The sequence below is a fragment of the Lynx rufus genome, unplaced genomic scaffold (assembly GCF_022079265.1).
Source record: "Lynx rufus isolate CCGP_SWC_20201006 ecotype Redwood Valley unplaced genomic scaffold, mLynRuf1.p SCAF_3, whole genome shotgun sequence".
Classification (NCBI taxonomy): Eukaryota; Metazoa; Chordata; class Mammalia; order Carnivora; family Felidae; genus Lynx; species Lynx rufus.
Window position 1 is genome coordinate 92,256,269 of NW_025814845.1, and position 14,002 is coordinate 92,270,270.

Genomic DNA, 14,002 nt, shown 5'->3' on the forward strand with positions numbered 1-14,002 from the left:
CACAACCCCTCTTCTAATACATGATGACTTTAATGATCTTGGCCACAGCTGTAGATGACCTTTCTGGTTGGCCTCTCAATTTGGTGACTGTAAACCCTGTGTAAACCCCCCTTTCTGTGTCCAACCTCTGACTCTCCAAACACCCCTGTATGTTTTAGCTACCTTTCTCTGGAACCCCAACTCTAGAAATGTGTTTATTCTTCTGAGTCCATCAGCCACTGTTTTACTGTCCCTCATTCACTTTTATGCCCTCACTTCTGCCCAGCATAATTATTCATATCACTCCCTGACATATTCATGCTCACTTGCTATATTTGACCCTGATCAAATCTTGCAGCTGAGTGTGGTGGCAGAAAACACCTGGCCGTACTGACTGGGTTCACTCTAAATTCATAATTGCTCACCTCAAGTTGACCTTTAATGCTGCCTGACAATCACGATATGTTTCCCAAGTGTGTTCGCTCTTACTCCCTGCTACCTGACTGTTCTATACTTTTTTCTTTCTTTAGACTTCTTTCTCTGTTGTCACTTCTCACAGCACTGACAAAACTGAAGTAATCAGAAGAGAATTTCTATAGACTCCTGTCTTCCTATCTACCAATTATGTGAATCTGTCCATATAGTCTGCGTTCTCTCCTCTTGCTATCGTCTGACACAGTTGGTTGCTCCTCTCTTCTCAAAACACTTTCCTTTCCTTATTTGTCTTCTGGGACATTACACCCCTCTGTCTTTCCTTCTGCTTAGTCTCCTTGCCTGTCTCCTCTTCCCTCCCACGTCGCTGAATGTTAGAACCTCCAGAGCTCACTTTGTTTATTTGTCTATCCATACTCACTAAGAAATCCCATCCAGTTTCATCTTTAAATACAACTTATACGCTGATGACACACATCTATGTATCTACAGAGCTCTATATTGTAGATGTCAACTTACCATTGCTGCATAGATGTCTACTGTGCATCTCAAATTTAGTACGTTCAAAACTCAGCTGCTGATATTTCCCTCACCCCTACTCCTAATCCTTCTTGTAGTCTTTTGATCTCAAATGATGTTTATTATCCCATTCTTTCAGTTTCACAGGTCAAATACATCATGCAGTGCTTGACTCTCCTCTCTCTTCATATCCTATCACTAAACCTTGTCACGTCTTCCCTCAAAATACCTCATAATTCAGCAATTTCTTAACAGTCTTATTACCACCCCCCTGGTCTAGATCACTATCAACCCTACCTCAATGATTGCAAGAGATGCTAATTTGACTCCCTTTTTCTCATTTAACCCCATTCGGTATATTCTCAACAGAACAACCAGAGTAATCCTGTTGTCTTAAACCTTCCAAAAGCATCCCAGCTCCCTCCAAGTAGAAATCAAAAAGTCTACCCTGCCTTGTAGGTCTCTTGCCTGAGTTGCTCTCCTTATTCACTCCTCTTATTCACATGTCTTCAGCTGCATTCTGCTCCCTACTGTTCATCAGTCATGCTGGTGGTCTCAACCGGACATGCTTGTATTTGCTTTTCCTCATCCTCAAATATTCTCCCACAGATGAGCAGGACTAGCTCTCATACTGTCATCATGTCTTTCACCAAAACTCACCTTGTCAGCGAGGCTACTTCTGGCTAGCCTATCCACAGTGCGCTCATATACACAAACTCCCTTGGCCATCCAGTGCTTTAGTGTTCTTCTTAATACTGGTGGCCTTCTGGGGCGCCTGCATAGCTCAGTTGGTTAAGCATCTGATTTCAGCTCAGGTCATGATCTCCCAGTTTGTGAGTTCAAGCCCTGCATGGGGCTCTGTGCTGGCAGCTCGGAGCCTGGAGCCTGCTTCGTTTCTGTGTCTTCCTCTGTCTCTGCCCCTCCCCTGCTCACACTCTGTCTCACTCTATCTCTCAAAAATAGATGTTAAAAAAAATTAAAAAAAAAAACAAAACACTGATGGTCTTCTAACATACTATATATTTTAATTCTTATTCTTTTTGAATTGTCTGTCCACCACACGTTACCTCCATGAAGACGGGGGTCCCTGTCTGTTATGTTTCTAGTTGTACCCTCAGTACTTGATCAGAACCTAAGTAGGTATGCAGTAAATATTTGTGAAATGTAACAAAGAATTAATTGCTGAAGATTTTATTTTCCACATAACTTTTAAGTGGATAAAACCACATTAAAGATTGATAGACTGTCAGAGACACATGCCACACATCACCCCAGATACTGCCAAGGCCTGAATTTCTTCTACACTTTGCCCTTATGCTATCTCCCCTCCAATGCATAAATACGTTCTCATCACCCTGCTCTTCTAAGTTCATTTCAAGAATTTTTTAACATAAAAGCAATAATTATGGGCAGAGTATTTAAAAAACAAAGAAAGTATATTAATAATTTCAGAACCGCATACTTCTGCCATCCACAGATCACAAGTGAAGACTTTGCTGTATTTGGTTTCAGTTGTCCCTCATTGTTGAAATCACCTTCCTTGTTGAGAATATCAGGCCTTCAGCACATTCTGGCTTTTTATCCAACATTTATTTATTTTTGGGACAGAGAGAGACAGAGCATGAACGGGGGAGGGGCAGAGAGAGAGGGAGACACAGAATCGGAAACAGGCTCCAGGCTCTGAGCCATCAGCCCAGAGCCTGACGCGGGGCTCGAACTCACGGACCGCGAGATCGTGACCTGGCTGAAGTCGGACGCTTAACCGGCTGCGCCACCCAGGCGCCCCGTCTGGCTTTTTATCCAGACACAGTTTCTATTTCTTTGAATGTAATGACTTCCAAGCTGGGTACTTGGTCAACAATTATTCCCTAGTCACTGTATTTGCATTGCTTATTAAGAAAATACTCTTTTTTAATGGGCAGATGTTTTCTAATTTAGTTTCTGCCCTAATTTGACATATTTTTTCTTATAAGCTTATTTATTTAAATTTTAAAACGAGTGTCTTACCTAAACTGATAATCCTCAGTGAATTACCCTCCTACCTTACATTCCTGCTATTGACCTTCTCTGACAATTAAGACTAACGCTGTTTTGGGCACCATCAATGATAATAAATTTATATTATTTTCAAAATTTAAAAGCTCGGAGGTCATTGGCACATGATCCACATTTGTCTCACACTTTTCAGCCCTTACCTGACTGCTTTCTCCAAGTCCAGTTCACGTCTCATGATAGGAAAAAAGGAATTCTAGAATTTCAGAGCAGCACGGATCTAAGAGATGATCAAAATATCTTTCTCTCCTTGATGAACCCACTTTCTCCTCCTTCATCCACACCCCCCCCCATTTAGAAGTAAAGAAAATCTTGCAGAGAGATTAATTGAATGGAATCGGATACAAATAATTTCAGCATCAGCCATCGCTTGTTTTAAATATCTAACATTGCCCTAAGAATTGTGAGAGCCATCTGAATTGCCACACAATATCATGTATTCATTCACAAAAAACGTATTAATTTCTGTTTTGCCTAAAATAGCATAATTATGAAATTAAATGTTCTCTTAGCTTCCCTCAGCACCTCACACAGTCTACCATACATTTAGATGTCAAGTGGAGTTTATTTTTCCCTCTGCTACCAACTGTACCAGATATCAAGAATTGACTTTGCTGTGTTTCACAACCTGGAAGTCATGACTGAAATGTGGACTTGGTCTTGTTGTGTTTTCGATATGCAGAACGGGCTGTCTCCACTTCACATGGCTGCACAGGGGGACCATGTGGAATGTGTGAAGCACCTGTTACAGCACAAGGCGCCTGTTGACGATGTCACCCTAGACTACCTGACGGCCCTCCACGTTGCTGCACACTGTGGCCACTACCGTGTCACCAAACTCCTTCTGGACAAAAGAGCCAATCCAAACGCCAGAGCTCTGGTAAACCTGGCCTAGTCCACATTAACAGAATAGAGACTGAGATCAGTATACTGTAGTGATTGATCAATGGTGCACCAGCAAAGTGTGGTTACATATATGAAGTTAATTCTAAGTTTGTCGCCTCCTACAAGTGGCCTGCCTACCTCATGCCTTCACAGTTTGCTATTAAATGATGGTGAGCGAGGATAGATTTAGGAAAACACCAAGGTACCATTTCCACAACTAGCAAGCTTCAGATAGATATGAAACTTCTGTAGTGGTAAGCACTTTTAAATGGAAAATAGAAGTTGAAAATAGGAAATCACAAAATAAATTCTAAACACCTCTATACCAAGTCAGAATGAAAGTGTGGAAAAGTTGAATGTTATTAATCTCTATTTGGGGAAAAAATGGTTTTAAAGTGCTGAGTAGGTTTGACCATGTTAAGACAGGGTAAAATGTAAGCCTGCAAAGAGTTCACTTAGAGAATTTCCTTACTGACCTGATTCCCCAAACACAGTCTAATAGAAAAGTGATGCTTAGCACTTTCCTGCTTCAAGAAACATTTCATATAAACTATTATGGGAATTGCTCAAGAGAAATCTACAAGAGGCTGTCCCTAGAGCAGCATATGTATTTCCCAAGGTCTAATATTGAATAAATCTTCCTTGCTTCACTTATATTCTAACAATAATTGTTGGGAGTATTAGGCATGTACTAATTTATGCCTCTTGTTTCCTAATTCTCAAACTAAAAGCAATCCTTTATCCTATACATGTACATGGTTTATGCCAGTTAAATTAGTCTTCAGATAATATTTAAAATGAGAGAGTGCCATGAGAATTATTAAACAATAAATCTTATTTTTATTAGAAAATTTTCCATTGGAATCAATTTATTCCTAATTGCCCAGGAAGCAAATATATTTTTAGGGTTATATGAAATTATGTAAGGATATTTATCTTCTTATAAGGAGGAAAATACTCACTTTCATTTGGATAGTGGTCAATAAGCTTATAAAATATTACACTCTCATAATTAAAAGTCACTTAAGTGCTACACATACATTTGGCTATTTATACCTGGCTTACTACATAGCTTATAAATGGGAAGTGACTTGAACATTGTGAAGAATAATAAGACATTAGGTTAAGTAAGACAATATGCTTTCTTGAGAACTGCTAATGTAGAAAAATATTGACTGATGATCAGTCCCCATTCAGGCAAGCAAAGTAACTAACTGGCAGAACAGATATAGCCATTCTGTATGTAGGGATCATTGTTCAAATGATAATTGTTCAAAGGGATAATTGTTCAAATAAAATTATAATACTTACACATAAGGGTTAAGCATGGGACTAATTAACAAATTTTTATGTAATTGCCCCCAATTCCTACACATTGCCTAGTTTGGAAAGTTAAAAACCGTCTTAGAGACATCTCCACATTCCTTTGCCTCAGAGATATCTTATTCCACTAATTCCAGAAATTCTCCATACTTGTCTTGAAAACATTCAAGAACTTAATAATCATATCTTTATAAAATGATAAAACTGAAAATGTTTTAATGTAAGAAATATAACTTCTGGATATAAAATATTATCAGCATAATTATTTCTGCTAATACACAACAATTCCTTATAAAAATTTCTTAATGGAAGATATATAACTTTTGGAGGTAAAAATTATTAGCATAAATAATGATTTCTGCTAATTTGCAACACCCCCTGCCTGAAGATGTTAGCGAAGCTGAAACATTTATTGTAGAGGCAGTCATGCTTGTAGAGTTTTGAAGTCAAACAGGTGAACAGTTTTTATGCCCTAAGAAATGGTCTTTCATCAGAAAAATAGATGTTTACCTTCCATGCACCTTCAAGCCATTTCATCACCTGACCAATCAGTATACTTTAAAACATCTCAGAACTTCTGGTAAGGAGGCCCATGCAGTTTTCTTTACTTTTGTTTTTCTCTGTAACCACACGAATAGAATTCTATACAGGCCCCCCACATATAAACAAAGTTCGGGGCCTATGGGAGCACATACCACTTTTCTTTCCAAATTTTCAACACCTACAGCATTTGAAAAAATGGTAACATTACGTGACGATGTAACATTATTGCCTGCAATGTGCCAGCATGGAGTTGCGTGAGGATCGTTTCTGCATGTTTTCAACTAACTTGATTGTCTTTTGCACAGAATGGTTTTACTCCACTGCACATTGCCTGCAAGAAAAACCGCATCAAAGTCATGGAACTGCTGGTGAAATATGGGGCTTCAATCCAAGCTATCACAGAGGTAGAAAAATGTTTCAGCCTGTCACGAAACATTCCTTCTCTTACTCCTTCTTTCCCTTCCTGTCCCCCATCTTCTGTCCTCTTTACTCAAGTGTTATTTATCTGAAGAAGTCCCCAAAGCCCCCACTGGTGCAGAGGAGTAAAACTGCTGTTGCTTTGTTTCGCAGTCTGGCCTCACACCAATACATGTGGCTGCCTTCATGGGCCACTTGAACATTGTCCTCCTTCTGCTGCAGAACGGAGCCTCTCCAGATGTCACTAACATTGTGAGTATGGCTTGGGTCAGAATAACCACAGGGAGAAGGAGCGAGAGGAAAAGAGAGTATGGATGTGTGTAGGGATGTCCGTGTGTATGTCATCATAGGTAGAGCAGCCGAGTTTTGCGGAGAGCCTCCATAATAACAAGTTATTAAAATAATCACCAGACCTTCGCTGAGAACAATAGTGTTAGAAAATAGAATGTAAGCTGTGGAAGCTGTTTCAGCTTCCTGGTGCAGATGGATTAAACATGCATCGTAAATCCATTTATTAGAACAAAATACATTCTGAAAGCTCCTCAGAATGAATGAATAATTGGTTGGAATAAAATCTTAAGGACACATTCTAGTTGCTTGAGTGAATTGTATTCCAGGTAATTTTGATTGTCATATGAAGTCAGTACCACAATGACTCATAGCAGATAGTTAACCAGAGATAGACCCATATTATGGATTTTCATTTGATATCAGATTCTTCCTCTTTCAATAACATGGACTTTTCATTTTCTAACCTTACTTTGATTTTTCATTTTGATTTGATTTTGTTTGCTAGAGTGGAGCCTCTCTTACCTGAAATAATTATACCATTATGACTTTTTCGTGTATCTTGAAATGAATGTTGGTCTCCAGACAACGTTTATTCTGCCAGGGACTACTGGATGTCCCAGAATTCTTCTGCCTAATCTGAATTAGGATTTTAACTTCCAACTTCCTTATGTTTCTTTAATTTTCTTGGAGTCTGCCACTTTAAACTTTGATTGTTGAATGCAAAATTTCTCCTTACTCTGCACAAGGTGTAGTCAGTATTTAGAGCTCAACAGGGGGCCACTGGAATATTGAGATTTTTTTTTAAGTATGCGATAAAGATAACTCTCCCCCAATAAGCATCAGTGCTTATTATTGAGTCATATTTTCAAAAGCAATTGATTCACTACCGTTGCTAAATTTTGGTATATCATTCCATTTGAGTTGTGAAACAGAATGTTTTCATTTGCATTCCCTCTCACTTTCTCATGTCTTTGCATTTTACACACTATTTCTGTGCTAAGTTTCTGATGCATGGACAAAATCCATGTGAGATGAATTGATTTGGTTTAAATATTATTTAATACTCTCTCTTTATATTATTCCCAATTGGAGCATAAAACCATTAAATCATTGAAATATAGTCTATGTTTATATTTCCCTAATTATAGCTTATTGGTCCGAAGGTAATAATATCATAAATTAATCTTTAATTATTCCATTAAGGATAAGAGTAATTTAAAAACATGCCAATTTGAGTTTAATTTCTAGTCACTTCTTAGAACTTTAAAAGTAATCAACATCCTTTTTCTGTGCAGAGATGGTGACCAGCTCTCTTTTTTAAACTGAGACCTGTATGAACCAGTAACTTTCAAGGAAAGCGCTCTGTATATTTTCCCACCATACTGTATTTTCTGTATTTGCATTTCAATGCCTTCAGGATCAAGGAACAATGGTGATACTGTGTTAAATTATGTTATCGTATTATAAGAGTAACATATATAAGTATATTCTATGTGATGCTTTATTGAAATCCCCTAGGTTAATATTTTTGAGGGGAGAATTTTATAGAATCTTCAAAGAAACTCCATATGAAATGGTTGTGTGATTCTGTGGCCACTGTTAATTTGCTTCTTAACTAACCAATTCCAAACCATTTGGTGGTTATGGATTTACTCCATATTCATATGCTCCCCTCTGCAAAAAAAAAGAAAGCGCTATGTAGGCTACATGTAGATTTTCAAATAAAAATAAATAAAATATTAATCAAAACAATAAAAAAAATGCTCGCATCCTTTAGGCTGCGAAATCCCAATTTCGGTAATTGTAATATCAAACTAAACTTCAACCTACCAGTCACTATAAAGTTCACTTTGTTTTATCTTCTCACTTGTCTCTTACATACTCTTTCCCTTCAGTTCCCTCAAAACAAATACTTGAGAGGCACCTGCTAATATAATCCTCTTAACATGTTTCCTAGTTGTTGTTTTTTTGTTTTTTTGTTTTTTTTTTTTTGTTTTTTTTTTTTTTGTATTCAATGTCCTTCAGGGAGCAGATACCATGTAGATAGATAGGGTTATCAGATAAAATACAGAACTCCTGGTTAAATTTGAATTTCAGATAAATGACAAGTAATTGTTTTCAGTATAAGTATGTCCTGTGCAATAGTTGAGACATATTTATCTTAAGATAATTATTCATTGTTTGTCTGGAATTCAAATTTAACTGGTCATCCTGTATTTTTATTTACTAAATCTGGCAACCTACATTTAGAGGGATTTCATTTCTCTAGCAGTGGGATGCCTGTGAACTTGTGCATTCTCAGGACATGAGGATATAACTACTGGATCCAAAACTCTGTGCAGATGAAGAAACTGTGTGAACCCTGACTGCCTGCGCGCTGTGTGAGAGTTGGTCATTTCCTGACCCCAAAGTACCCCACCCTTGGAGCCTTTGTGTGTTGCCTGAAATCCTGTTGCATTTTTGAATGTAATGCTGTCTGTTGTGCTTTGATGCTTTCCAACTGATGCAGCCAAAGTGGAAGTCAATGTAGCTGTCGGCCAAATCAGTTTTAACAACTGAGAAGAGGGGCATGAAAAATTTAGTACCTGCTTTGGACATGAGCGTACCCATTCTCTTGCCAGTCTTGTTTTTGTCTCAAAATTCATTCCAAGTGTGAGATGTACCAATAACTGAATCACGCACAGATATTATTATTGCAAAGCTTCCTTTCAGGAAAGCTCACAAATGCACTTTGCACTTTAAAACCTGGGAAGTGGAACTACCACTTGTAATACACCCATAATCCAAAGTATCCGTTGACAACCATGGGAGTCGAAAACGAAGCACTTTGGGGTCTGTCCAGAGTATGGTGTGAGATATTACCAAGTTTTCGCATATAAAAATCGATGAGTTCATGCCAAAGTTCACACTTTATATTATGTTTAAAAATTCTCCCCAGTACTTGAGGTGAATTAGTTTAAGATAAAGAAAACAAGGGTGTTGAATAAGATGAGGTACCCAACAACCAAGAAATGGAAGTCATTAAAATAATATACGCCTTCTTTCATTTTTTTATTTATATTTATGTATAAACAAGGGTAATGTAAATATAAAAGGGTTAGGGAAATTTACAATAAAAATCAAGTACCCCAGAGTCATTAAATAAGAAATGAACAAGACCATTGCTTTAAATTGGAGAGACGTGTGTGTATGTGTATGTATATATATATATATATATATATATATGTATAACTTTTCTTTGAATATAGTGTTTAATATTTTAGATTAGGTTTTATATCTAACTCATTGATTTTAAATATATAAATATCATAAAAATAACTCATTTTAAGTATAAAATAAAATAAGGTTATTGGAAATATTAAGACTAGTATTGGAAACATTTTACATTCTGAAAACTCCTTATTGATAAAGTTTGGCTTGTAAACTAAACATATAAATCCATCCATAAGTAGGAACTCATGACACCATAACTTCTTATAAGGAAATTTATTTTTGTCTTTATTTCTACTAACATTAGTAAAATTGCTATACTTCTGTTAGTCTTAGAAATAGAATAAAGATACAAGGGCTTTTTGTGATTGTTTAATAGTTAGATCTTAACCATCTATTTAGAGACAGGTTAAGTGATATAGAAAACAAGTTTGAAATCGTGGGTGTCCAAAGAGGAAAAATCTTGCCATACACCCAAAGGTTAAGGACAAATATTGCTATTCCAATAATGTGTTTTATGAGACAGCACACTTCAGATACATTTACTTTACAAAAGTCAAAACTTGTCATCATTAAGGCCATTAGAGGATAAGTGAATCATCAATAAAACAGAAAAAATATAGAGTAGACATCCAGGTTAATGCTTTCAAAATCAAATCATTTGAAATGAATTTTTCATAACTTCATAAGGAATGGGTCTCTGATACTAGGAAATAAAATGAACTGTGAGCCTTGTACCAAACTTAAGTTGTGCAAGGAATCAGAAGAAATGATTCACTGGAATTTGTCAGAAATATGCAATTACCACAACCAACTTTAAGATCAATTGCATTTCTTTGGAGTGGTTTACTTTACATAGTTGAAATCAGCTTTATCTTCTAGAACAGTTGTGGTGACTAGAAGTAATCCCTTCTATTCCAGTGTGTTGGTTTTTTATAACTATAAAATTGTTTGGAAGAATGAACCCCTGCCTTCTTCAGAACAACATGGGGTTTTAAAATACGTTGATTAAAACAAACAAACAAAAACTCCTCTCTCACAGGCAGTACTTAACAAAGTTTTCAATGACAAAAACCCTTTCATCTAACCATCATCCTTCATGCTGCAACTTAAGCTACCATTTCCTGACAAGTGTGCCCTATCTTGATGTGGCATGAAAATACTTGAGGAATGACCTGATGCCTGGTGCTGCCCACCTCAACAGATGACGCTGTTAACAGTTGCTTTACTCATCTCTTGGTAGTTCTCTCAAATAACGGTCTATAATTAAATATGCTCATTAATAATAAATAGGGGACATCCGGGGCAAATCACATTTCTTATGTGAATAGCCATCGTCTAGCCTCACAACACAAAGACAAATTGAATGTAAAAGCGTTTATTATGGAAGTAAATTTTGAATTCTGAAAAGGAATGACTTATGTATAGTACAAATGATGTGATTTTTTTTTTTTTTTTGCACTGTGTTGACTTGATCTAGCATGTAGAGTTTCTCCTTAAAATGGGGTCAAGTTGTAATCACATAGTCAAGTGTGACAATGACAGATTTTAGGTTTGAAGGATAAAAGATAACACCTAAAGTATTTTTTTAATGTTTATTTATTTATTTTTGAGAGAGAGCGAGAGAAGAAAGGAAGGGAGGAGGAGGAGGAGGAGGAGAGAGAGAGAGAGAGAGAGAGAGAGAGAGAGAATCCCAAGCAGGCTCTGTACAATCAGTGCAGAGCCTGATGCAGGACTCAGTCTCACAAACCATGAGATCAAGACCTGAGCCCAAATGAAGAGTCAGATGCTGAACTGACTGAGCCACCCAGGTGCCCCTCACCTAAAGCAATTTAAATTATGCCAAATTAACTATGAAGTTAAACCTCAGGGTATACCGGATTTTTGGGTAAGTTCACTTGTTTGTCATGGACTGAAAAAAAAAAACCTAAAAAACATTTGTTTTATCCTTATGAAGATGGAGAAGATACAAAACTGTGTTGTTTCAGACTAAATAATTATGAAATAATTATACCTTTTCATAGATTTCCTAAACCTTTGGATTGATTGCTGAATTTCACAAACAGGCACATTTTCATCCTTGACCATTCAGAGCAGTGAATTTACTTATGACTCAATGGTCTCTGTTTCCCGGCAGCGTGGGGAGACTGCATTGCACATGGCAGCCCGGGCAGGGCAGGTGGAAGTGGTCCGATGCCTCCTGAGAAATGGTGCCCTTGTCGATGCCAGAGCCAGGGTACGTGCTGGTGCCGGAGGTTCTCTCCTACTGCGTGCATGAGTTTCACCTTTATGACGGAATGCTATTCTTCATGTCCCTGACTTGGAAATGCCATGGATTGTACGCGAAAGTATCAATTCAATAGCAGTTTTACAGGCAAAAAAGGAAATGGTATAGTAAATATACACAATGGAAAATGCACCCCAATTTCAGAAACATTAACTTTGAAAAAAATGTATAATTTAGTCTCTAAGAAATATAGCATTGACTGGCCTAATAATTTTTTAACCTATGGAAACACTTTTACTTATATCTTTTCATGAATTTAAAAAATTTACCGTATTATAGACATAGTATGCGTATTAAAATATATTTCTTACCATAAGCCAATCAAATTGCCACAGACATTCCTTACTAGTTACTTACAAGCAAATTATACTCAAAGTTTTAATGTTGTACCTTTATCTCTATTATTATTTTCCTCCTTTATATCATGAATTATACTTTTCTTCTTACTCTGATTTTACGTATTTAGACAGTCTGCACTTCTGTGATTCCAAGTAGAACAATTGGGGTCTGGAGATTACTTGATCAGATTCTCTTGTTTCTAATTGCTTCAAATCCCTTCACAGCGTGATTTTTCCTTCCTTCCTTCCCTTTTTTTTAAATTCACTTCCCATTTGCTTTTCTCACCTTCTTCCTCTACACTGAATATGCTAGTAAATTTTTATCAGTGTACTATATCTTCAATTTCCTTTTTCATGTCGTTCCTTTAATTAATTATTTATTTATTTTTTTGCACTAGCATCTTTGGGATTCTCTCTGCTTCAATATTTGAAGTACCTAAGCTAGAACTCACTTCAGCTTGACTTGTACCATCATGACTCCCTTTTAGAAATGGTATTGTATTAGAATGAAAACATCTGGCTGGAGTCCTTACACATTGTTATTTCAGGCAAGTCATTGCACTTCTAGGTCCTTAAAATATAAAGGTTGGACTTGAAACTCCTTTGCAGACTTCCTTAATATTCTCTGACTCTATGAACTTAATAGAATTTTTTCTACAGACTTTCATGAAAAATCCAGTGAAACATGGGCAGCCTTAACATTACTCTTGTCCTTTTGGATTTTATCTGCCTTTTTATCCATTGTGTGAGCAATGTAATTTATATTCTTTGGTAATCATCATTGGTATTTTATGTTCTTATATATTTAGAGCTTTTGTTATCCAAACTGTATTCTTCTCTGCCTTGGCACTTTTCTTGTTTCCTCTCACCCCCAAGACTTTTTTTTTTAACATTCATTTGTTTTTGAGAGAGAGAGTGAGCACAAGTACCTACGAGTGGGAAAGGGGCAGAGAGAGGGGGACAGAGGATGAAGCTGGCTCTGCGCTGACAGCAGAGAAGCCAGTGTGAGTCTTGAACTCACAAACTGTGAGATCATGACCTGAACCTTAGCTGGATGCTTAACTGACTGAACCACCCAGGCACCCCTTCCAAGATTAGTTTTTAAGAGCAGTTTTAGGTTCACAGCAAATTGAAAGGAGGTTACAGAGATTGCCCATATATTCCCTCCTCCCACACAGGCATAGGCCACCCCGTTATCAACTTTCCCTATAGGAGCAGTACATGTGTTAGAATTGAGGAACACACATTGACACATCATAATCCCCCAAAGTCAATAGTTTACATTAGGGTTTACTTTTGGCGTTTCACATTCTGTGGGTTTGAACAAATGTATAATGACATGTATCCATCCTTATCATACAGAGTAGTTTTACTGCCCTAAAAGCCTTCTGTGTTCCACCTATTCTCATTTCCTTTCAAGCTTACCTGGCATTAGTCATTAAAAATACACACACACACACACACACACACACACACACATATATACATATGGTTAATCAATGCACTCTGAGTATCATGAACTTCAGTATTTTTACCAGAAATGTGGTAAATATTTGTAATCCATATTTAATAGTAAAAGGGTTTCCTGTTTATCTCTCAAAATTAAACTGCTTAATATCTTTCTCTATTCAAATTTAATGTATTCTATTTATTTTATTTTATTAGAGAAAGAGAGAGCACAAGCAGGGGAGGGGTAGAGAGAAAGGGAGACACAGAATCTGAAGCA

At 36.9% G+C, this 14,002-nt stretch overlaps 1 protein-coding gene across 2 annotated transcripts in view; it reads left to right on the top strand.

Moving 5' to 3' along the window:
• Window positions 1-14,002, top strand: part of ANK2 (ankyrin 2) — a 243,421-nt gene that overhangs the window by 118,481 nt on the left and 110,938 nt on the right. For both annotated transcript variants that reach the window (XM_047090905.1, XM_047090906.1), the window contains 4 exons: window positions 3,665-3,862; window positions 6,039-6,137; window positions 6,304-6,402; window positions 11,789-11,887. In XM_047090905.1, coding sequence (XP_046946861.1) covers window positions 3,665-3,862; window positions 6,039-6,137; window positions 6,304-6,402; window positions 11,789-11,887 — 495 coding nt within the window. The remainder of the gene's footprint in view (window positions 1-3,664; window positions 3,863-6,038; window positions 6,138-6,303; window positions 6,403-11,788; window positions 11,888-14,002) is intronic.